General features: G+C 37.2%; 2 protein-coding genes across 2 annotated transcripts; both read left to right on the top strand.

The window, feature by feature from the left end:
• Positions 1-3,792: 3,792 nt before the first annotated feature.
• On the top strand, positions 3,793-5,577 carry LOC110869899 (peptide-N4-(N-acetyl-beta-glucosaminyl)asparagine amidase A). The gene has a single exon (XM_022119103.1). It carries the CDS (start codon positions 3,793-3,795, stop codon positions 5,575-5,577), a length of 1,785 nt encoding a protein of 594 aa, XP_021974795.1.
• Positions 5,578-21,534: 15,957 nt separating this feature from the next.
• LOC110869898 (peptide-N4-(N-acetyl-beta-glucosaminyl)asparagine amidase A-like) lies at positions 21,535-23,346 on the top strand. Its single transcript, XM_022119102.1, has one exon. The coding sequence runs from the start codon at positions 21,535-21,537 to the stop codon at positions 23,344-23,346; it is 1,812 nt and encodes a 603-aa protein (XP_021974794.1).
• The last annotated feature ends 3,916 nt before the right edge of the window (positions 23,347-27,262 follow it).

Consider the following 27,262-nt stretch of genomic DNA (forward strand, 5'->3'; position numbering starts at 1 on the left):
GAAGTTGGTGGTTTTTAAGTGTACAAAAATAATATTCCAGAAAATTATACATAAATTAAGTATAAACTACTTACTAAATACAAGAAATACGTATTCCTATATGTATAAATACGTACTGGAATACATTACCCATACTTAGCAAAATACCCGTATACAAGTAATATACACAAGTATGAGAATACGAAGTAACATGCAAGTATACCTATACTTGAAAATATATATGTGAGAAACACATGACAAATCAAGTTAAAAATATATTATTTTTAACAATATTCCAAGTATTTGGATGGAAATAGTTTAAGTTAAAATATCCTTATTTTAACTACAATTTATATAATTTGGAATTATATAATTATATAAACAACATATACCAAGTGTGTAACTCAAAGTATACTTGAATTCCAAAATAAGTCTAAATAAATAAATAAGGCTAAGAGTCGTTACACGACCTAAACGTCTAATAAAACATAGTGCGTGTGTAGGTAGTGGAACGACCCGTGACAAGGAACTTTGAGTATACGAGATAGCCGACGCAAACTTGTGAGTTCATGCCCCCCCCCCTTTTCTTTTAACTATATTCAGATTTATAACTTTCGGGGGTGGAATACATGTTTCAAATATTTCAAATGGTATGGTTAGCTAAGGAATGAATTGTTAGATCATGTGGATGGGTAGGCGTATACTTAAGACCATTCATCTTTGTTTAAAGACCGAGGGGCAGGAGTGGTAGATCTATCGGGTGTAGCGAGCCCCACTCATGGGTCCAGAAGTAGCCGCATGTAGTGACTATGTCGTTCCAGCCGGGTGGCCCGGTACAAAATTCGCTAGGTTTGAGCCTTCCTACACCATTGCACACATATTAATGTCCTTGCAAAACATTAATTGATCTGTTCATAGACGCTTACATACCGGTTACCAAAGGCATACTTACAAATGTTTACAAGATTATTCGAGCTCACATACAAAACACATGAACTCGCTCAACTTTTGTTGATGTTTTCAAATTACATGTATTTCAGGAAACTAAATGGATCTGGTGGCGTTGAGAAAGTTTTCAAGAAGTAAATTCAAGATTTGATGTCATCCTATTTTGGGAGGGTTTGATTTGTATATCTTATCCTAGATAAGATATATGAAGCAAAGCCTTGGGTTATTAGTCTTTTGTTAAAAAGTCCATGTATGGAACTTAATCCTTTTTTAATGGTTTGTAAACTTAACATGAAGTTTGTTGGTCGAAACTTATCAACTTGTGTTTGTAATATTTTCAAAACTTATGAATGGATGAACATCATATTTTAGTCGTATAGTTGTTTATTATAATTGAATGCAATGATATTGATCAAGTCACACACACGCACACGCTTCTGCAAAAGTCAGGGTGTGACACACCAAGTCTACATCCTAGGGATTTATCCTTGCAGGTATGGTCTTGTCAAATAATGATGAATCGTTAGTCTTTCCTCGATGGTGAACTGAATATAATCTGCAAAATAAAACATCGTGAGACTCGCTACAAGGAGAAGGAGTGGGGGGGTCTCCTTGTAACCACCCTCTAGTGTGAGAATAAGTATATACTAAGAAGAGTAAACGAGTGTGTGTTAAGAGTAAGAGAATGAGAGAGCCGATGCTTAAACTTGTGGTTAAAGGCTGGTATTTATAACCGAAGAGTGTGGTGAAGGAGATGGGCTGATGAACCTTGGGTCGGATGTCGCCAACAAGGAATATCCTGTTTATCTCCTCTGACCCGACCATTAGTGTTTGCAGAGGATAGAGACATTGGCGCATGGTGATTGGAGCCACGTGGCCTGGCGCTTGTCCTTGTTGTCGAGTCTGTCACCAGCTGTGAGTGGAGATCATGGATCAGTGAATGACGCAACTGATTGGTTCCACATCACTGTCCTTTTGTACTTCTTGTCTCCTACATGAATGGCCATCGTGGGAGTTATCGGGTCAAGGCCTAGCGCATACTAAGTGGCTACAACTCCGGCCATCTGTACTATCGTACCTTCCTTAGCTATCGCTGAGCTGCATGCACTGTTCTAAGCCTGTGCGCATACTCTTATTAAGGCTAAGTGTAATTTTGTTAAATCTAGGTATGGCCCTTTACCCGCATATCTTAGAATGGCTTGCGCAGAATTTGAGACCATACCTCTTCAGTTCTTTATAACTATTCACTTTTATATATTTGTACATTAGTTGTTAGTTCAAGGATTCGACATATAAACTTTTTTCTTTTTAGTTTTAGCCTTTTCTCTAAAATAACATTTGCTAATACTTTTTAAAAATCTAAATACACAGACTTTTTTTCTCCGTTTTGATATAAACTTTATTAAAAACCAAATTATATCCAAAATGACATATTTTTTAATTACAATACCAGAAAATACGTTAAGTTGGAACACAACTCAATTTTTAATAAAATTTATATCCAAACATACACAAAATACAAAACAAAACCGTGTCTTTAGATTTTTAATAAACTTTAGGAGCAAACTATAATTTTAGTCCCTAAGATTTACACCCAATCACACTTTCAGTCCTCATTTGAAAAATATGAACAATCAAGTCCCTATGGTTGATAATTATAATCAATAATATCCTTCTTGTAATTGACCGTTAGTTCAGTGTTACTAAAATGGTTAAATGACCATAATACCCTTAAAAGACGAAAATTGCAACGAAGAATATCCATCTTCTTTTTAAAGCATGTGCAACACAACAACCCATTCAGACCATGGGGTATGGTGGGGCGTGGGTTTGGGGCATGGGTTGACACGTGGAGTTCGAGCCCCCTCGCTGATGAGTGACGTGTCCGTGGGGTATGGCGGGGCGTGGCTAGCCCGGCGTGGCTTGGCCATGTGTATTAAAATAAAAATAAAAAAAATCTAAAATTAAAAAAAAAAACTTATGCCCTAGCCAACAAGCCAATAATAGACGACCACATTGGAACGCTAGCATGCCTCACGTCCGGCCTTAAACTCCCGCCCAAGGGACCACGCTCAAACCCAAGCCCACCCGGGGTAGTGACTTGGGTGTTTCTCTCCAACCCACGCCCCAACCCTGTATACGGGCCGTATAACGTTATACGGCTCGTATAGAATAATTTGACATGATAAATGTTGGGCTGTATGATGTTATAAGGCTCGTATACATATAAAAATATTTGGTTGTATAACATTATACAGGTCGTATAACCTTATACGGGTCGTATAGCATTATATAAGGTTTGGGTCGTATAACATTATATTGGTTGTATAACATCTTATACGGGTCGTATAATGTTATACGGCCCGTATACATGAACAGAAAACATTCACAGACATTTTGTTTGGGCAACAATCAGTTATACGGCCCGTATAACTTTATACATACCGTATACATATAAGAATATAAGAATGTAAAAATAAGATTTTAGTAGTGTAACGCTAAAAAAAAATAAAAAAAATAAATAAAAAAATAAAAAACCTTCTCCATCACATCACAATCTTTAAAAAGAAATAATACAAGGAAAAAGTAAAGTCTTTATTCAGAGTTTGTTAGAAAATACAAGTTTCAGGTTTAAGAGGAATACCACGTGTACGGGTTACAGTGGTCAAAGCAAACAGATACGGGCTGTGTGGACAGTTGTGAAGTGAAGGGGCCATGTGTAACCTGCTGGAGTATTTTGGACCACTTAAATCACTTCATCTTCTTCACCTTTTAAATGTCTTTCCTCATCTAATCTGATCATTCATTTGTTCTGTTCATGGAGTCTATATTCGAATTCATTCAATAATTCTAACAGATCAAACCATGAACGCCGTCAACCTCCTCCTCATCCTCCCTCTATTCTTCACAATCACATTACCACATTCCGTCAACTCCGTTAAACAAAACTCCAGTAACGAAACAATTCCTCAACACTTCTTCGAAGTCACACTCCCACTCCCCACCGACAACATAACTCCGTCATGCTCCGTCAACCTCCTCAACCACACCTTTACAAACACCACCAACAGTTCTTCCGTCACCGTTAACTACACCACACCACTTGACAAATGCCACTGGTCCGTCGCCGTTTTAGATTTCAAAGTTAAATATAACGGTGAGCAAGATACAAGTAACGGCATAGCCGGAGTCTGGATTAACGGAGTTGAGCTCTTACGAACGACCACAGCTCAACCGTCTGAAAATGGAAGCTTCTGGAATATTCGAAAGGATGTGAGTAAATATTCTTCGATTATTACTCACCACAATCTCACACTATCCGTCGTGCTACAAAACCTTATGAAACACGACGTTAACGGCGTTTACAACGTCAGTGTTTCTTTTCTTTTTTACTCAGACGTTAAGTTTCCGTTATCTTTACATTCAGGAGAATCCGGATCTCATTCACTGAATAGAAAACTGATGTCTTTTGAGAATGATATTAAAAATTATATTAAAAATTGTGAAAATGAAGATAAATTAGGGTTTGATCGAGTAATAAAATCGACATATCCCTACGATACACCGGCGGATCTCATTATTCCTCTATCCGAAGCTTCTGATGATGGATTTTGGTTTAAAATTCACGATGAATCCGAAATTCGAACGAAAAACGTTCGAATTTGTCCGAAAACTTACAAAGCAGTGCTTGAATTATATGTTTCATTTCACGGAGACGATGAATTCTGGTACATGAATCCTCCAGATTCATATATAAAATCAAACGATTTACCGTTCACTAACGGTAAGGGATCGTACCGTGAAGTTTTGGTGACGATTGATGGGAAATTGGCGGGAACAGTGATTCCGTTTCCGGTGATATATTCAGGTGGAATAAATCCTCTGTTTTGGAAGCCGGTTGTGTCGATTGGAGCTTTCGATATTCCTTCGTATGATATCGATTTGACTTCATACCTAGGGCTTCTTTTGGACAACCGGAATCATTCGATAGGGTTTCAGGTTGCTGATGGTGGTTCATTTTGGCTTGTGGATGCTAATATGCATTTGTGGATTGATGATACGAATGTGCAAGCGATCGTGGAGTATGAGCCTCCATCGATGGAGATCGAACATGATTATGAATTCGAAGGTCTAGATGGCACATTTGAGACGGAAGTAGAGCGAAGTATGTCTTCTATTCGTATGATACAATCGAGCAAAGGGATATTGAAAACAAAGGTGACCGAAGAAATCAAGTTTAAAAACAAACTTAAATTTAAAGACGACGGAACGAGAAAAGAACTCGAACAGAAGATTAAAACGAAGACGAAAGTGAAAACGACAGACACCAAGGGTCATTCAGTTGGAGAAATTGTAATTGAGAAAACGTATCCTTTGAAGATCACTATAGCGAGTGGGTCTAGGGTAAACACGACGGTGGTTCAAGGGCGGAGTGTGAGTTTTTCGGATGAAGTAGCTTCGATATCGAGGGTTTTGAATCATGATCTGAATTGTACTGGGTGGATAATGGCGAAGGGTAATTCGGGTTTTGCTGAAAATCATCAGAGTTATAGTTATGATGATGGAGAGGGTGGATGTTATTCGCGAACCGTTGATGTGGTGAAGGGAGATGTTATTGCGGATGAAACAACATCGAATTGTGTCAAGTAGTTATGTTTTTGTTCACTAGAATCGTTTGGTAGTGAAATTAGATCGTGTCTGTCTTGGATATCTCATAATTTCGTATGACATGAATAAATCCTAATTTCTTGGTAAGTTTGCCTTTTCATGTTGTAAACTTCAATCATCGATATGCTAGAAAAGTAGTATTAGAAAGTATAGACATGCAATTCATAGTAATAACCTAAAATAGACGATGCTAAGTGCTATAATCGGTAGCTTTCTATTCAGCTAAAATTCGAAAACGAAGGAAATTATATTGAATACATATAACTTAAGACATTTGTGAACTTCGAGACTTATGTAACCCATAATACAACTGACGTGAAAGAAATTGCAAACAAGAGGATAGTGGAAAAGAATATTATGTTTTCGGTAGTTCTTACTTTATAGGAAAATGAGATGCAAAACAATCAGATTAATTAACATAAATGACATTCATTGTAGTTTTCATAGTTAAAAGGACAACATTTGTAATATCTTTCAAACCTAAGTACGTAAAATGCAATTTAACGTACTATATAAATGACCATCCATATTTGTTCAAAACCATTTTGTCAATTAGTTTATGTGATCCCCCAATTATTTATGGCCTAGTGGTAGGAGACTTGGGTTTTCTAATGGAGACTCAAGTTTAATTCCCACATGTGTCATATTGGGATGGATATAACCCTGGGCTTATGCTCAGTGGTTGGGCAATGATTGTGACAAACCCACCGAGGAGGTTTCGATCCTGAGCCGCACCCCGTTTTTCATCCGGCTGTTACTTCACCGAGACAACTCGTGTGGAGGCAGTACGGTTTCCAGGGGAACGCCGTAACCAAGTCTAACCAACCCAGCGCGGGCACAGTTAAGACAATGTAGTCTGAGCAGATCCTGGCTAGGGTCGCCTTTTAGGGGGTGTAACATTGGATCACTCAAAAAGAAAGTCACCATTCAAAAAAAATTATTTTATGTGACATTCGTATTTTGTAAGTTCTTTTATAGAACTATATAACACAATTTATCACTTCTACAAAATATAGTGTTTACAAAGTTTAAAATATTAAGATTTGTGATTTACAACCAAACAACTATTTTGTAACCAAAATGATAGTTTGCATCTCAAAATCAGGGTTCAGGTTGGGTGCATAAATGTTACTTATAAGACCATGTGTAGTGTAGTGGTGAAGAAATATAATGTCTCCACCATGAGGCATTATTCGACACGTGTCATTCCAGTCAGCATGGAGCATTATAGCATAAAGTGGTGTAGTGGGGCATTATTCTAACCCCATATTATTTTTAATGAAAAAAAAACACACGAATTGATTGGTGTAGTGGGGCATTTTCAAAAAGTTGTCAGGACCAATGTGGCTAGCTCAAACTTGATTGGTGGGTCAAACCATTCCACAAACAATTTAAGCGTTTTAATTAAAACGCCGGCAACCAATTTTTCCAAAAAAAAAATGCCCAGAAACGCCGGGTGTAATGGGGTGGGGGGCGTTTTGGGGCGTTTTTTTTCAATTTTTTTTAAAAAAAACGCCTCACTATGGGTGGTCTAAGACCATTCACTATGTGCTCACACCCTTGTCAGGTGGCGAGGTGGCCGGCATGAGCCGGTGTGCAACATTTCGTGTAACATCTCTTTCATTGAGCCTTTTTGATTAAACGCCCCTGAGCCTATATAGGAATGGTTAAAATGAAAACTTAGGTGTGTTGTGAGAAGTACTAGAACCAATAACAACCATTGTTCTAGCTCGTTGGATGGTTGAGATTGAAATATAGGGATTTTTGTTTTTTAGTGGGTTGATTTTAATCAAAAAGACTCATAAAAGGGTTACAGGGGCGTTTATGTAATTTGGCAACCATGTACTCTCTGCCATGAACATCAAAGACATCACATCCATTTTGTGTCAGTTGCACAAATTACAAAAATCATCACACTCTCTCATCTCGTCTATTTACGGTGGTGTATATACACCATCATTGGTGTAACAGACACAAAACATATACACTCGCTTTCCTATCGTCTATTTAAGGTAGTGTAAATACAACGTGCACCGGAGTAAAAAACACATAACATGTATTAACACAAAATGGAAAACCTCAATACCTATAAACAAAACACAAAATAGCATAAGATTTACAAAACACATAACAAATAGGTTATATACACCACAATAAGGGTTAATTACACCACTATAAAAGCGTATTTAATTACATAACTGAAAATGATAGGGTGAAAATTACATTCCTGTTTCAACACGTGAACCAAACGCCTATAAACACATCTTTGAAGAATTAAACTACTAACACCTATAAATACAAATAAAAAATTGCATAAGACATCTAAACACAAAAAAGGAAAAGTTATTTACACCAATGTAAATGGTAAGGTACACCACTATAAAACTATTTTTCATGTAATAACAAGACACAAAAATGACGCTGATTTGTCATATAGTTCAAATCAACTTGAGTCTTCCGTTTGCAAATTTGGAAACTCGAGTCTCTATGGTTTAAAAAGCGCTACACTTTAAGTTCCTGGAGCTAACTCCATTACATTTTTCCATTACTAAGTTATAGGTATGGGGTAAAAATGTATTTTCACACACCTTCAAAACCTTATATCATTTTCACACCGTTCCACCACCGTCATTCCACCACCATGTGTCACACCCCAATTTCCGGTGGGCCTGGTCGGTGGGTTTATGCGTGACGATTGATAACAGTTTCACAATATGCAGCGGAAGATAGATTTATAAAGTAATAATCATAAAAGATTTGAAATTTATTCAATAAGATTCATACTTTGTTCGATACAAGTCCCACAAGGTAGGATCCGAATTAAAATCGAGCTTAGGACATCATAGGCCTTTAAGTAGTGGAGTCGCAAATTCCAAAACTTATTCTTTGACCGAACCATTCCACCCTATATTCAGGGTTCGTTACCTGCGGTTTAATCTTTTGAAAATACGTCAGCTTTCGCTGGTAAATACAATTAACCGACTCTTTTAAAAATCATTTTCATAAATCATTTGATACATATTATGATTACCCGTAGATTAATCATTTAGTATTCTTTTGGGATAGATTTCTTGTCACCAGTTTTACATACTTGTCAATACAGCTGGGTACCAGAAATCTATGCCGGTATGTGATGATGGTACACACCATCTTTAATACATGTCTTCTGGGAGTATGCCTACTACCATGCGCGTATTTTATGTCATTCCTATTTGATGAGTCGGGACTCCCGGACATGGTACGACTATCCCCAGGTTTCTAACTTTCGAAATCTCCACACAGTTCGGCAAGCATGGCGCTTCAATCTTATTTCAGGTGTTCTATCCCTTATTTGAATTTAGGTTTTTAAGAAAGTTAGAAACCTTATCATGATGAGTTGATCCATTTGTTTGTTGTATAGATGGAACAAAATGTAACAATCAGGTTGACATGTAACATGCGATTAATATGTTATTATGCTTGTTTAGGCTGTCGGTTTCGCGAGTGATGTTCGCAAGAGAGTAAATCAACTAGACAGATTATGATATACGCTTTGAATAGTATGAGCACAACAAAATCAAAAACAAAAAACGAGTAAGCTAGTGACTATAAAATTAACAAAAAAGAGATGTGAACTTTGAAACTTTTGTAAAACTTGATGCGAGTGTTAACCGATGTATTAAACATTCTTTATTTTCCAATGTTCATCGTTCTGTAGGATCATACAAAGTATGTTCATGTTCATCATTTTCTTAAGCTCGGGGACACAAAGGAGAAAAAGGTTATAAACCATAGGTACGCAAACTGGTAGGATAAAAGGGTGATATGGTCATTTCAGTGTCAACTAACGGAGTTAGTTTCAGGGACTCAAAGTGTAGCGCTTTTCAAACCACATGAACTCATATTTCCAAATTTGCAGTCAGGGGACTCAAGTTGATTTCCGCCCCAAACCACACCACATGGACGCAAATTGCACTTTACTCAAATTTCTCGTCCAAACATTTTAAGCTAAAAACTAAAAATCTCTAAAAATCCTTGGACATGATCAAAGTATACACACATGTAACCATATCAAATCAATTTTATAGCTGATTCACAAATCGTATTCTTTGAAAATATTGATTTTGTGAAAGAAGTCTATTTTATAGGACTTGTATCCTGTGTGCAGGGGCGGTTCTTAGAAGGCTCGTGCCAGGGCCACGGCACTGGCAAGTTTTTCGGCCGTAGTGCTAATTTTCCGTATTTCAATCGAAATTCTTTCGATCCTGTGACGTTCAACGGGCAAGATCCGTCACTGCCTGTGTCATGTGCTTTAGAATTTAGATGGCCATGTGCTTTAGATGGTTCATGGCTATGAACATCTAAGACATATGGTGAGGTTAACATTTGGAGTAAAGAGTCAAGAGAGTACTACATGAGTTGGTACAAGTGTACCCTATATCATCAAAATTTAAATAAAAAGCCAAAAGTGATCCAACAACTACTTCACTAGTAAGTTGTACACACTAATTCTAACAGTGTTGTTTATATCAAACATTAATTTTATAAAAAGTTGATTGGATTTTCATTCAATTGAAGTTATGTCCATTTATTTCCCAACTAACTCTTGAATATGCAACTATTTTAGGCATGTTCATTTTATGTAAGGCAACGAAAGCATGAATATGCAACTATTTTAAATTTTAAAAATAACACCATCAATGATCCATATGTAAGTTACAAGAAATTATAAAACTACATACTTTAAAATTAACACCATCAATGATCCAAATGTAAGTTACAAGAAAGTATAAAACTACATACACTGTTTAAAAATTACATCTATAGGGAAGTTGTAGACCTCAAGATGAATAATTCAAGAAGTTGCTAGTCTTCAACCACTTATATGTTGAGATTTGAATGTACGTCTTAAAATTTTATTTACAGCGCAAGATCTAAACATACAAAGATTTATAACTAAAACCCTGTTATAAATCTACTACCAGGGTCTATTTAGGTGCGTTAATTGTGTTAGGTTGTGAGTTAGTGGGTTGACAGGTTGAAATGTGCAACACGAACCTGACTCATATTATTATTCGTGTCAAAAAATTCATCTCAAACCTACACGCACATAAATTCTGATCAACCCGAACACTGGCCGTGAGCCGTACATGTTGATGAATTATAAGTGGGTTGTTGGGTTGTAAGCAGGACCTCGATAACATGTTTAATAGTAAGTATAGGTGTGACAGATATATACTATGGTGTGACGAAACTAACATTATTATGACTAACATGATAAATAAAAAGCGAAAAAAGTGGACCAAACCACCTTTTTACAAGCCCAAATCGAAACTTTAACCACAAAAATAAAGAAACTTGAATTAAATAAAACGGTTTCGGTTATGGCTTGTGAAGGATGTGGCGGACCACATGAAAACTAAAATTGTATGAAAGATATGGAAAACCAAACATAAGTGGTGAACTACCTCGATAACCATCCACGACCACTGGGAGCCCCAAGCAACTCCTACAACCCCGAGTGACGAAATCATCCCAACTTTAGTTGAAGGGATTCGGAAGGTAACAACCAACAAAATCAAAATCAACGACCCAACTTTCAACAACCCCAAAGTGAGCAACAAGGTTTCCAACTGCAACAATGAGTAAGAGAAAGACTTGAGGATCTCATCACACGTCTTTTCTCAGAATCCGAGAAATGGTATTCAGAGAGGTTCCTGCAAACTGAATCTGGAATTAGGAAACAACGGGCTAGTACACAAAACATTGAAAAACAAGTTAGCCACCTTGCCCAAAATTTCTCCGAGAGACCACAAGGAGCCTTGTCTAGTAACACTGAACCAAACCCCAAAGCCCAAGGAAACGTAATCAATTTAAGAAACCGGAAAGTAGGGCCCGATAATGAACCAACTTTACCCCAAATCACTACATAATCCACAAGCACACCCTTAACCAATACACAAGAAATTACTCAACCCCAAAACACCGAACCAACCTAACCACCACCAGTCCCCTACCCCGGTCGTTTACTTCGCCAAAAGACCGACGAGCAATTCACCAAGTTTGTAAGCTTACTTAAACAACTTTACATCAACCTTCCTTTTGTTGAAGTCCTTACACAAATGCCAAAATACTCCAAATTCATGAGAGACTTCTTCACTCACAAAAGAAATATTGAGTCAGTTCAACAAGTCAACCTAAGTGAAGAATGCTCGGCGACACTCCTCAACAAAATCCCCCAAAAGAAGATTGATCCCAAAAGCTTCACCATTCCTTGCTCCATTGGAGGATCGCCAATAAGCAATGTGCTTGCCAACCTAGGGGCTAGCATCAACCTAATGCTTGACTCCAAGTTCAAACAACTCAGCCTAGGGAAGCCACATCCTACAAGGATGAGCATCCAACTTGCGGATAGGTCGGTAAAATACACTCAAGGTGTCGTAGAAAATCTTTTAGTTAAGGTTGGGGAATTTGTTTTTCCGGACGAGTTTGTAATCCTTGATATGGTAGAAGACACTGAGATCCCGCTCATATTAGGAAGACCATTCCTTGTCACCGCGCGGGCCATGGTGGATATGAGTGACAGAAGGCTAACATTGAGGGCGGGCGACAAGGAAGTAAAGTTTGAAGTGGGACAACGCGTGGAGGATGATCCGGTCAACTACATCAAAACAATAGACTCGAGCTTAGACTACGCCCTCAGCCGGTGCAACTTGGGGTGCGAGTCATCCCACTCGGGTAACATTTGACCAACTTTGGGTCTAGCCAAGGACCCTCATAAACGTGGCGCACCATGGAGGCATTCCACATTATCCAATAATAAAATAGTCTAATTAAACATAAGTCGTTCAATTTCAAAAGTATGGCTTCCTTTTTGAAAAAGAACAAACATATTTAAATTTTAGTTTAGTTCTTAATTAACGCTTTTATTTTTAAGTTTTCTCTTTATATGAATAAGATACACACAAAAGAGGGATAGAGCTAGCCAAAGGACGTTGGAACAGAACCCCATGCACGTAAACAGGCGTCTCCCGACTCAAAATCTTCAAAACAGTAAGTGCAGCACGGGGTCGTGTAAGGTAAGCACGCCCACGTGCCTCAAGTCTCCAAGTTCTAAAATTTTGTTCTTACAAATTTACAACCGATAGTGCCATGATAAAAAGAACTGAATAAGAAAAATTTATAAAAAGGCATGACAATCTTTTTAAAATTTGATTGTATATATATATTTTCACACTTTTTACCCTTTCCCACAAATTGTGAGTTTTGAGTCTTTACTGAGCACTCAATATCATATTTTTACTAAATTCTCACTTTTCATTTCTTGTGTGAATAACCTGTACAGTTCTTATAAATCTAGAACTTAACAAGAAATACATTCTCGGTCCTTACCGACTAATCCAAGTAAGTAAATGATTGAACATTAGGACTATAAACCCTATTTCATTTCAACCTTATTTTCTTTTTATCTCCGCACCAAAAACCAAATTCCCCTAGTTAATCTCTTTGAGCCAAAAACATTTCATTTCAAAACCAGCAAAATACAAAATTTTGCATAAATCACTCATCACGCGAAACCTTATTTTTACTTTTACACCCTTTATTTTAGTAAAAGTTGTTTTTTTTTTGAAAAAATTAAAACATGTGACTTACTATCTCTTGTGAATACTTTATTAAAAAAATCACTAGTTGCTTGGAATAAAATAAGCAAATCTATTGGGTAAAGGTATTGTAATATACAAATTATATAATAGTTTGTTTCTACTCTTAGTAAGACTTTTCTAATATGTTTATTAAATTGTAGCTTTCAAACACTGAAGCAACTTCTCAGAATCCAGCATTGACGCAACCAGCTCAGGACAACACATGTTATCAGCCTGAGGTTAGGATCCTTGTTTGGTGGTGTAACAACCCTTGCCAAAATTGTTATTTCTTATTTTAATAATGCACATTAGGAAACCCTAATTGAGACCCCCAAGTGGTATGGCGCGACTCATAAATTTTAAAACAGGAAAAACTAGGATCACGGCCCCCTAAAACTCAAGGGGGTATCCCCTAATTGATAATTATCTTCAAAAAACTAAGATAAATCACGAAAATTCGTTTAAGTTGACTCACCAGGGCTAAGCAGGACACAAGGCTACCCTAGCCTAAGTGGTGTGCCCCGCGACACGCGCCAGGATCCCTGGCAGCCGGCGCGACACGCGGGGGAGGCCGAAAATTAGTATATAACTCAGGGGCCTGGCACTTGCATGGAATGTCTGTAACGACGTGAAAATTCGTTTTCTATGTTACTTTGCGCTCCGATCTTTCTAAAAACACTCAAATCTCGAATCTCTGCTGCGACAACAGGGTAATAATTCGATCACTGCTATGATACAATGTCCGATCGATTAAAACCGATCCGATGAATGTTTAAGTGCTGCCTGAATTCGGGCTATACTTTGTCATTCGTCGTGAGGGTTTTGATTTCGTGAAATTATCGTAAATGTTGTATTAAGTTACTAACCTAGTTTCGTTTGCATTATTTAACTAGGTTACCAGGCTTAATCAGTAGGCAGACTCTGTCAGTTTAAACTTGCAATGTGAATCATTCTGCTTTGATCAAAATTGCTTTGTAAACCCTAAATGTTTTCCAGTTATATTTTACAGGGAATAAGTCTTTGTTATCTTAAGTTACTGGTAGTAAGCAGGGTATTGTGCACATTACTGCTGGTTTATCACTTTTAGGTGAAGGAACCTAAATAGTGATACACGTCACTTTTGGGTGAACGGACCCAATAGAGATATGACCACAGTCACAGATCCGGTCGAGTGACAACTGGACCAGATAATTATAAGATAGGGACAATTGTAATCGCTCTTAATACTGTAAATTATAACAATGTGTCGTTTTGTACAACTTGGATGACTCGCCAGTATTTCCCCGCTGATAAAAAATTTTTTAAACATGTTTCAGGTGATTTACTGTGAACAAGGAAAAGTGCCGCGTAGCACTCCAGCTTGAATGAAGTGGCTCAGTAAATAAATAAACATGTTTTTGTAATTAGGGGATTTCCCAGTGAAATTCCTTTAATGTAAATTACGGGTTTTGTCCCAAAACTCATAATAAAATAATCGGGTATTTTCGTTTAAACGATCCTGTTAAAATTTCCGCTGCCAAATTACACACCAATACCACGAGTTTCTGTCTCGCGGCTTTTGAATCGGGTAAACCGGGTCGGGGGCCGTGACATGTTGGGTCAGGTTTCTCGGGTCCGGGTAGTAGATAATTTATAATAATTTTTGGTTTATATTAAAACAATTTTAATGGCTCTTATAGTTAGAGGTTCCTATTGAACAAGACCAAAGTCATGAATGTTATCAAATTGATGCGACTATGATTGAAAATTTTGGTGATGAGGTAATCATGTACTAATAATCTGTTTATAACTCTCTCTCTCTTTCTCTCAATATGTATCTATGAGTGTGTATATATAAAAGAATCAATTTGCTAATAATTTGTTTTTTAACTAATGTAGTTTCTATTTGGTGCACATGATGTTTCCACTCAACATGATGTTGACGGATCAGAAGAACTGGATGAGATGGTAATCAAAAACTGAAATATATATATATATATATATATATATCAGATTTTCTAAAAAATGTTTGTCAAATAATGTAGTTTTCCCAGCATGAGGTTCTTGTTAAACAGCCTCAAGCTCCGACATTGTCAAAGCTTGAACAAGACATAAAAACCGCCTTGTGGAATATCAAGAATTTGCACCCTCAAAGTATGAATTCATTGGCTGCACGATTAACAAATCACTATGACGGCGATATGAGCAATGAGATTAATTGGCCTCATGGGATGTACCCGGAAATTGAGTTCATTCCTCGAGTTGAGTACGTTGAATATGAGGGTATGTTGCAATTTCTAGCGAACGGGTTGCTTGATGCCAACTTTATACATTGGTGTCAAATGTAAGTGACTATTATTATTATTATTATTATTATTATTATTATTATTATTATTATTATTATTATTATTATTATTATTATTATTATTATCTTGCAACTTAATAATATTTTTATCTCGCAATTTAATAATATTTATTTTATTGATATTAGGTTTTTGTATGGCCATCGTCTAAAAAATCCTACTCAAGTCGCCTACTTCAGTACTCAACGAATTACCGGGAAAGAGTGTGAGGAAAATTTACCTAGTGTTAAAGAACACTTAGTCGAGGTTTACAAACTTCATGAGAGAAAAAATATTTTCTTGCTTAATTTTTCTATAAGTAATATATAACTTTATTTTAATGTATAATAATTAATTTTCCTCTTTTATTATGATTTTTTTCTAATGACCATATCTTTCTTTTTTGAAGTCGCCATTGTGTGTTGTTTATCGTTTCCCCTTCATAACGTAAAGATTGGATGTAACACCCCTATATTATTAAACTATATATGTTTGTATATATGAGTAAGTTATAAAATTTATAATAGAACAATGAGAATCGAAACTAGGAATAATTAGCCTAGTTAAAAATCTAATTAGAAAAGGTGGGAAATCAAAGTATTTAACTCTTTTTATAAAACTTTGAAACCAGAGGGGCCAAAAGTGAAAATTCTGAAAGTTGTTTTGATAAATTGATGGATAAACATCAGAACACACATTTGTGTGTGTGTCCTGATCGAACCAAAACCCCAGGGGCGAGCTCCATCCTTTCCAAAACCCTAGTTTCTACAAATTCACTTAAAATCAAGGAATCGAAACCCAATTGAAGGTGATTCAAGGCTAAATAAGTGATCTTCATCCTTAGTATATCAAAAGGTATGCTTAATTTTGAGATGTGAAGATGTTTTAATGATTCATGAATTCATCTAACAGAAATTAGTGGTGAATTGATGGATGTTATGGTTAAATTATGATGAATACCAGTCTAGAAATAAATCTTAGACAACACTTTGATCAATTTATGTCATACCCTATTTGTTTCAATGATTGTCATATATGTGTGATATGGATTTTGAGAGGATTACTTGAATTCTTGTGATATTGAAAGTTAAATGATAGCTATGATGCAAGTTCAAGTGTTAATTTTGGTGTTTTAATCATATTAGCATATAAATGATGTTTTGATATGGTTAACTAGTTAATCATGAACATGGAAATGGTATTATAATGATTATGCCTTCAAGATGTTCGATAAAATGTCTAAGTGAATTGGATTACTTGGATATTATGAAGTAATCGCTCAATCGAGTAATTAAAAGTATGAAAGGTTGAACATAGAACCATAAGTTCTAAACAATATATTCGGATTGAATTATATAGGTGATTTCGGTGGATCATCGAGTGGGCAAGGCAGATCGGATAACCGCTTAAAAGAAAATCTTTGAAAGGTACGCGGCTATGCGCTTCGTAATATCTTGTTAGCATTTTATGTTAGTTGTTGAATGATAATCAATTTGTTATAATTTTTGGATATTACTAAAACGAAGGATTTCGTTTGTAGTACCCAAACAAGAAAAAGTAGAAATTTCGATGACATATAAATGACGAAAGTGATGGACTCCACTTAATAGATTAAATGGGTCACGCGACGGTGAACCAAGAAGGCGTCGCGATATGCGACGGCCCTCGCGGCCCGCGAAGGCTAGGTCTTCATCCGTCGCGCCCCGCGACCGAGACCCAAACCTGGAAAAACTTGTTTAATTCCTGTGTTTTGACGTTATGAACTTGTTAAAACCTTTATTAAGCTCAAATAACTAATGTTTTGATAAAATTTGGTTATAGGTAAAGGGATGCACTTGCGGATGATGATCAAGCATTGTTAAAGAACCGAACACACATTATAAAGGAGTTTCCGCAAATGAAAACCATTACTTTTGTCACACAACACACTGTAGTGTTGTTAACTCTTGTAATTATGTATTTGCTTGTTTTTAAAAGTTAAGGATGTCGGGTTAGGGAAAACAACATGTTTTGGGAATGCTTATAAATGTTTTGTAGGGTTTTGAAACTTATCTAAATATCGTTAATTCGATATTTTACTATTCACGAGATTACTAAATGTATCATTTATTATATAAATGATAATGTAAGCTTGATGGGTCTTACATTGGATTTTGGATTCGACTTATTTAAGGGGCAAGAAGAATAAAAGTCATTATTCTATAACAAATGCAATAGGAACTTCATTTGGAGGCTCGTGTACTTGGAAGATTGTTAAAGTATATTATTTATAATTCATTTTATAAAATTAAGTGTTATTTTATTAATTGATTTTTCTTTTAATTTAATGTAGTGTAAGCAGCAAAAAGGATCATGGGAGTGTGGATTCTTAGTAGTTAGAAACATGTTCGAGTTTGTTATTTCAAGGCAATTCGGTTTTCCAAACAATGTAAGTTTTCTATTTTTTATGTACTTTGACTTAAGCGTGTTGTTCGTGTTAATCAGGTTTACAGTTGTATTATCTGGCTTTCGTGTTTATTAGTTGGGTTCCGAGATATTACAATGTGAATTTAAATCCTTTTATATTCTTCCGGTTACACGGATTTGGATGTTAGCCGATTTAGGTTTAATATATATTGACTTTGTTACTCTATACATATATGTAACTCACTTGTTTTTATTTGTCTTTTTAGATGTGGAACGACAAAACAGATATCACTGGAGTGGAAATTGACAAGCTGGTTGAAAACATTATGTGTCGGTTTTTTTTTTTTTTTTTGTTTTTGCGGCTGTGTTTAATAATAAAAGCAAGAACTAGAGAGTAGAGACTACCTTACTATTGTAGTTTGAACATTTTTTGTAAACTAAGTATGAGACTCATCAAACATGTTTAGGTGTTGGTGTTTGGCTGCATTTATATAATTTTTAAGTTATATTTGGGTTTCTTTATTTTTAATTTATTTTGTTCAGATTAATTGTTTTGAATTCTGATTTGTTTGAGGCAATGTTGGATTATTTATTATTTAGCTGTATAATAAAATTATTTTGATCAGTTTAGGCGGTTTTGGCTTAGTTTGGGCGACTTGTTCTAGGCGGTTTATATTGATTTTGGACGGTTTCTGGGAGCGCCCAGAACAGTGGCGGAGCTAGCCCATTAATTTAGGGGTAGCCTGGATTTTTTATTTATTTATTTTGGATCTTAGGCTAAATTTATCAATTGTATTTTGGGTTTTTTTTCAATTCTATTTTTGTTAATTTGGGTTTATTTTATCATTCGGGCTTTAATTATTCAACAAATTTTCGCGTTGTAAAATGTTTGGGCTTATAAGAACTATTATTGTTAATTTGGGCTTATTTTATCATTCGGGTTTAATTATTCTACAAATTTTCGGGTTGTCAAATGTTGGGCTTATAAGAAAAATTGGATTTTACTAAAATCAAGTATCCTATTTTTTTTTATTAGGGGTATCCTCGTATTTTTTAAGGGTATTCTTTATATAAAACCAAAGTAATAAAAAAATAACACTACGAATATGAGGTTGAGCCGTAGCCTGTGCTACGACTACTAATACTGCAGTTCCGCCCATCGCCCAGAATACATGTTATCTTTTACCAGCGATCCCTTTTTGAACTTTCCTACCCCCCCCCCCCCCCCCCAAAAAAAAAAAAAAAATGTTGTTTACACCGCCAAAATCAATTGATTTTGTGGTAAGAGAGTATCGTAAGATTAAAACCAAAAAATCTCATGGCAGTAGCATGTATTTTTATCAATGTGTTAGCTACAGCTTTCAATGATGATAACGTCTAGCATATAACATATTAAATATTTTAATTTAATTATATAACCTGGTTTTTAATTTGGATTTTTGGTTTTATTGTATTTTATATAACTCCGGAATTTCAAGTGCACAAGGCCTACATTTCTAACCTAACGGGCAGAGAAAATCAACAAGAAGTTTGTTGCTGGTTACTACTTTGTTAGTGAATTATTATTATTTTTTTAAATAAAATCAACACTTTCAGTCGATTAGTATGCTAACAAAATAACGTCAGAATTAAAATAATTTAAAGTTTACATTAAAAATAATAGAATACACCAGTCTACAAACATTAGACACTTCAAAAAATTCTAGAATGAAAATGAGTTGTTTATCTTAATAATATCTTATCATTTGGAAAAAATAACGATGAAAAACTAATTATGATAACTAAATTTATGTTTATTAGTTTTAGTTGTTGAATTATAAGTTAAGAAAAATGTTAGCTAAATAAAATGTATAAAAGATCGAGATATGAGTCGATCGTTGAGAATTGACTAAGGCCGTAGGGTGAAAACAAATTGAGCCGAGTAAGAAATTGTTTAATATTGAACTCAACTTATTTGAATTAAAAAAAAAATTGTGTTTAACTCATTTTGAGTTTTATGTATTAAGCTCGATCTCAAATCTTAATAATAATATTAAAACTAAAACTTGATTCCGCTGGTTTATTATTTATTAAATATTTAGTTAATTTATATTCATCTATTTATAATCACATTACATAACCCTACAAAAAGTAACTTGAGGTGCCTTAGGGTAACTCAAAAGTTGTGTCTCTTTACATCACAACCTTAATAAACACATAACCCAAACCAACATGTCCCAATATACACACCCCTTAAATATTACCTCCCAAACTAACATGTCCCAATATACACACCCCTTGAATAATACATTAGTAAGTTGGGTTACACCCCTTGCTTAAACATCATGTCGTTACATACCAAAAATTAATTAACTTTTTTATCGTTTACAACATCATTGCGTATCTTCGAAAGATAAAAGCACCGTTTTAAAAAGAAGTGACGGTTGAAAAAGTAACCATTAATTGATTGACATTCCCATCTATTGCTTTTATCCCATTCTAACCATTTCACAATCGTTTAACCCACAACACATATCTCACCCATGATACTTTGTTCAATGGATTCAAAATGTTAAAACGTTTCACAATTCCGGTAACAATTTCAGTTTAGATGATATTGGGTGTTTTAATCTGCATATATTGGGTAATTGAATCGCCATGTTTGTCCTTTTTTCCTTCTTAAATTGTGTTTGGTTACAATTCCGATTTGATTCAAGCATATAGAATCGATTTGAAAACCCGCAACATATTTGAAACAAGAAATTTTGATTTTTAGTATTTGATTTTATTAGTATTTTAAAATCACAAAAGCATTTACTTCTGATTTTTCTACATATATACACACCTTGTTTTTTCCGAATAGGACAAAATATTAGAAACTTGTTTTGTTTAAGTTTGTTAAAATTTAGACATACTTATAGAAGATTTTAAAAATAACTTTACAACATTTTCAAAATCAAAGTTATAAACAAATACATGTGTGACAAGTTCGACCTATGTGGCGATTTAGACATGTATGGCAAACAAGCAAGCCAATCATCAAATCGCCATCGTTCCCGCCGCAACGCGCGAGGTGGCATCAACTTGTTTTTAAATATATAATAGATTTTTTTTTTCAATTTAGTCATATAAACTAGAACTTTCAATATTACAAAAATAGTATGCTCAACTAGGCTAAGATGACTACAAAAACTCGTTTTTTAATAAGATTCAACTACACTTGTGTTTGAACGCGTTGAAAGTTGACGCATTTCAGAACGTATATTCTAATTAGGTAACAAATGGCTAGTTTTTTTTAAACCCTACGATTTCACCATTCCCAACATGTCCACATGTCGGCGTTCATTGCCCGACGTGAAGGACGAGATAGTGGTTTGAAAGGCAGAGCAAGTGATGTTCTCATCTACAGTTGTGTCATCTGTAAAAACTATAAGAGAAGAGAAGAGAGAAAGAGAGTACAAATGAGACGACAACTCCAACGCGGACTACGCTCATGGCCCGCGTTAGAGATGACTTATCACCTCGTCCCGCCTTCGTACCAAAACCCCGCTATAAATTAAATTTCCATCCTTATATCTTTTGCTAATAACTCACTACATAAAACGAAAACAATGACAATCCCCAAGCTCATCATCATCATCATCATCATCCTCTCTGTGTTCTTCACAAAACCAATTCAATCAACAACACATTTCATCAAATCAACAACAAACGACACCGCTCCAAAACAATACTTCGAAGTCACCCACCCACTCCCCACCGACAACGTCACTCCGTCATGCTCCGTCAACCTACTCAACCACACATTTTCAAACACCACTAACAGTTCTTCCGTCACCGTTAACTACACAACACCACCTGACACATGTAACTGGTCCGTTGCCATCCTCCAGTTCCAAGCCGAATGTAAAGACGAGCAGTACGACCGTATTGCCGGAATCTGGATCGACGGCGTAGAGCTGTTGCGAACGAGTACGGCCCAACCGACTGAGAATGGAAGCTTCTGGAATGTTCGGAAGGATGTGAGTAGGTATTCTTCGGTTATTTCTCAGTCTAATCTCACACTCACTGTCATGCTTCAAAACCTAGTTAACGACGAGTTCACCGGCGTTTACGACGTTAATATCACTTTGCTTTTTTACTCTACTTCCGTTAGAGTTCCGTTATCCATAGTCTCGGAAATTCATACCTCTCCAAGTAGTAGAAAACTGATTTCTGTTGAAAATGATCAGGAATTTGGAGAGGAGTTCTATAGCAATTTAGCATTACAATTGTTATATCCGTATAATAAGCCTGCTGATTCGATCGTACCGATATCTGCATCTGGTGGTGTTAATGAGAGTTTTTGGTTTAGAATTGAAGATGAATTTGATGTTAAGACTCAAAAAGTTAAAATATCTAATAAAACATACAAAGCAGTGCTGGAATTGTATGTATCTTTTCATGGAAATGATGAATCCTGGTACATGAATCCTTCGGATTCATATGTAGAAACCAACCATTTGTCGACCGGACAAGCTCACGGTGCATACCGTGAAGTTTTGGTGACGATAGACGGGAAATTAGTCGGGGCTGTGGTTCCTTTTCCGGTTATATCCACCCGTGGAATTAATCGGCTGTTTTGGGATCCGGTTGTGTCGATTGGAGCTTTTAATCTTCCGTCTTATGATATAGATTTGACTCCATTTCTAGGGCTTCTTTTGGATGATAAGAATCATACAATTGGGATTAAAATTGCTGACGGTATTTCATTTTGGCTTGTGGATGCAAATCTGCATCTTTGGTTTGATAAGTCGAATGTTGTTAAAGCGAAGACTCTGAAGTCGAATGTCCCGACAATGGAGGTTCAACGTAGCACTAATTTCGAACTTCTTGATGGAGAGTTCGAGATACAGGGAGAACGAGAGAGTAAAGTTACTGGTTGGGTGTATTCAAGCGCGGGCAATCTTCAAACTCAATGTACAGAAAAGATCAAGTTCAAGAGCAAACTTAAGTATAAAGAGCAAGGTACCAAGAAAGAAGTTGATCAGAGGTACAAAAGGAAAACTAGAATCAAGATCACAAATGAAGTTGGTAAGGTGGTTGACAGTTTAGAAGTGAAATTTAAGTATCCTTTGAAGATCTCCATTGAAACGAAGCCTGGATTAGACATTGATACCTCTGTGATGACAACAAAAGTGGTGCAAGAACGGAGCGAGCGGTTTTATGGTGGTAAAGAGTTGATGGTTTTGAGCCACAAACAGAATTGTACTGGTTTGGTGGTGGTGAAGGGTAGTTTTGTGCTGTCGGGTTCGGCAGAAACTCAACAGAATTACAATTATAACAATGGTCGTGGTTGTTATTCTCGAATGGTTGATGTGGTGGGTGGTGTTGTTGTTGGGGATGATACGAGCTCGATTTGTGTCTCAGATGTCGATTGGTAGTTGTTTCTAAAGGACGTGAATGTGGCCAAGATTGAGACGCCTGGTGTCTATTGTAGTCGAGTTTAGTTGTTGGGGACTACACAAGCTCGACTTAATCGTGTCTTATATGTCGTTTGGTAGTTGTTGCATATGGGCTAAGCTTAATAAATGTAGCCCGGATTGTGGGTAGCATCAAGTGTCTAGTTTGGTAGAGTTTAATTGTTGTGCTTATGTAAAAAGAAAAAAAATACGTACGTATAGATTATGTATGTCTGATATGTCTATGAGAAATAAGTTTGTATGTTTGAGGTTTTAGGTTAGGATATATTCCGTGAGTATAACTAAATAATGGTTAGCCTAGTGTTTTGATGTCCCTCTGCGCCTTGCTAGCCTTGCGTTAGTAATATTTCCCACCTTAAAAAACTAAATAAATAAATAGTGGTACAAGTTTCTTGTCAGTTTGACCGAGAATTGCGCCAGTGTTTCACGATCTCGGATTATTTCTCTCCGCTCCAAACTCGCCACGAATAGCAAAGGATCCAAACTAGTCGCAGAGTTTCTCCGCGAGATGAAAGCCATTGCCGATGAATTGGCATTGGCAGGGAAACCAGTTGATGACGACGACCTTATTGTCCATATCCTAACCAGCCTAGGTGAAGATTACAAGCAAATCGTTGCTGCATTGAAGATAAGAGACACACCAATTACCTTTTCTGATTTATTTGAGAAACTAGTAGATCATGAGAGAGAGCTCCATGAATCCCAATCTCCATCCCTTATCACCACAGTTAACAACACACAGAAACAGGGGCCTCGTTCCTTTTCACGCTCTAATTATGAAACACATGGCGAAGAGCTTGGACGAATGAAGCCCTTTTCCAAGAGCTCTTGTAGCTGCTTTGACAGTTCCTCCAATTCTGATGGAGCTAGACGATATGGTGCGCGAGCTATGGGTGCTGCTCCTGGAGCGAGCTCGATTTGAAATTCGACCTGACGGTGAGGCGGTAAGCCAGGTAAGTCTTCAGGGAACACCTGAGGGTAGTCGCGTACGATTGGAATATCCTCCAATTTCTTTTCCTTTACTGATGCGTCTGTAACGAGTGCCAGAATGGCAGTGTGCCCCTTTCGTAAGCATTTCTGAGCCTTCAAGAAAGAGATGATGCCAACCACAGCACCACTCTTATCGCCTTGAACTTCAAGAGGTTCTTGACCAGAACGAGGAATGCGAATTATCTTCTCACTGCATAAGATTTCTGCCTGGTGTTGGGATAGCCAATCCATCCCAATCACGACGTCGAAGCTACCCAATACTATGGGAATGAGATCGATAGAGAAGGCTTGACCAGCTAGGATAAGATTACAACCCTGAACTACGTGCGTGGCTTCTAGACTTTTACCATTAGCTAACTCTACTACATGTTTGGTGGGTAAAAGTGTTGGTGCACGTTTTAGCAGTTGACACATTTTCACAGACATATAGCTTGTATCCGCACCCGAATCAAACAAAACAGTAACGTAAATATTGTCGAGGAGAAACTTACCCATAACTACGTTGGGATCGTTCACTGCGTCGCCTCGACCTAGTACGAATGCACGACCCCTTGCCTCGTTGCCGTTGTTGTTTCCCCCGTTGTTGTTGTTGCCACTGCCCTGATTGTTGTTATTGTTGTTGTTGTTCTGGTTCCTGTTTAACTGAGGACAGTGCCTCTTGAAGTGACCTTCTGCCCCACACTGAAAACATACTTTGTTGCCCTGTTGCTGATTCTGCTGTGCCTGTGGCTACTGCTGGTTCTGGTTCGCAGGGCGAGGACTTCTACAATCCTTAGCCTCATGACCCATCTTGAGGCATCTTTGACAGCGACCCTTGTTACACTGGCCACCGTGGTGTCTGCCGCAGTTGTTGCACTTTGGGAGGTTCCCTCGATATCCGCCCTGCCTGTGACTACCTGAGGAATGCTGACTGGGACTCTGATAATTGTCAGTCTTCCGCTGCTGGGCCTGAGACTGAACTGAAGCTGATCCCTTGCTGGAATCCCCATCCCATTTTCTCTTACTGTCACTGGGAGTAGTAGGAGTAGTTGAAGTGGTAACGGTAGCAGTAGCGCTGATTCGTTTAGGCAGTTTGTTCTGATCCACTGCCTGGTCTGTAATACGGTGAGCGAGGCGTTGAATATCCTGGATGTTATCAAGATTAGCCGAAGTAACATGGCTTTGGATCTCTGGCGCCAACCCTTTGAGATACAACTCAATGCGCTTAATCGGAGGGTCCACCATAGTTGGACACAGTACGGCCAGTTCGTTTGACCTTTTGGTGTAAGCTTCAATCTCTGATCCAGTCATCTTCAGATGGTAAAATTCATCCTCCAGCTTATGGATGTCTTCCCGAGTACAATACCCCCTCTTGATCAGTTCCTTGAATTCGTTCCAGGGTGTGGCGTTAGCAGCTGCCAACCCTAAGATCTGAACTTGGGCGTTCCACCAAGTTAGTGCTATTCCTTCTAGCGTGCCAGTGGCGTATTTCACCCTGCGAGCCTCAGGGCATTCACACATCTCGAACACAGACTCGAGCTTTTCAAACCAGTGGAGGAGTCCAACTGCTCCTTCAGTGCCACTAAAGGTACTTGGACGACAGTCCATGAAGTTCTTGAAAGTGCAGACAGGTTGCTGCGCATGTTGACCTATTGTGTACGAATAGGACGAGATTAAATACGAGAGTTAATGCAGGATCTAAGGATCCTAGTATGAGTCTATACTGCAGGGTATACTACCTGCTTGAGCAGCTGCAAGTGCCGCAGCAACTTGAGCTTGAACGAGAGCCTCTAGCTGGGCTTGAGTCATGTTGATTCGTCCAGACATGATCTTCATTGTAAAAAGTAATGTAAGTGAGAGTGGTTCGCGAGTAGGGCGATGACAGAAAAGTGTAAGCACGTAGGTATTCTCATGTAATAAAGTCATGTGTATCTAAGCGTAATGCGAGCAAAGTCTTAAGCAGTTCTAGCAAACAGGCAATAAACATAAACCTTATTACCTAGGATGTCGAGTCTTGCACGTGGAGCGATGCGTCGTTGTGGATCGTTGGGAGCACTGTTCTGGTTATAGTCTGGTTTTAATAAAAACGTTTTCCCATATTAAAACCAAGTTCTCTATAACCAATGGCTCTGATACCAATCTGTCACACCCCCAAAATCCACACGCGGAGTACCACCGCTTGGAGGCGTGACATGACCAGGATCAAGCCATCAATCATATCAAACATAGCATTTAATAATAGAAGTAGATAAAGTAAATCATCACGACATGATTGATGTTCAAAACCAAACTTTGTTTAAGTAGCGGAAGCATAATAATGAAAACCCAAATTAAGTTATAAGTTCAAATATCGTTCACGATCCGTATCCCACAACGACCTGCTCCTCCCTGTGCAAGCTCCATAATGTACCTAAGGTCCTGCAAGGCATGCAGCAGAGAGTCAACAACTAGTTGAGCGAGTTCACAGAAAGTAAATACGTAACAGTAAGTTCAAGAGTATCAAGTGGCTCTACTGGGCCAGTATAGGTTCCTATTGGTGGGGGCTTCCCATGTTATTAATCCACTAGACTGTGCGTAACCATAAGTGTTCTTCACCACCGAGAACAGTAATACGTACAAGTTTACGCAGGATTTACGTAAGTATCCTTCACAACCGAGGATAGGGTACGTGGGGTTTACGTAGGTTTTACGTAAGTGCCTGACACAACCGAGGCAGTAGTGAGTATCCGTTCACGCAGGTTTTACGTGAGTATCCTTCACAACCGAGGATAGCGAGTAACTTAGTTATACGTAGGTTTTACGTATGTGTCCTGCACAACCGAGGACGATGGTATGTTAGTCTAGTAACAGTGTCCGTATGAGTCTATACAACCTTATTCTTATCAATCCCATTCCCAACACCCCGGGA

The sequence above is a fragment of the Helianthus annuus genome, chromosome 8, assembly GCF_002127325.2.
Source record: "Helianthus annuus cultivar XRQ/B chromosome 8, HanXRQr2.0-SUNRISE, whole genome shotgun sequence".
NCBI lineage: Eukaryota > Viridiplantae > Streptophyta > Magnoliopsida > Asterales > Asteraceae > Helianthus > Helianthus annuus.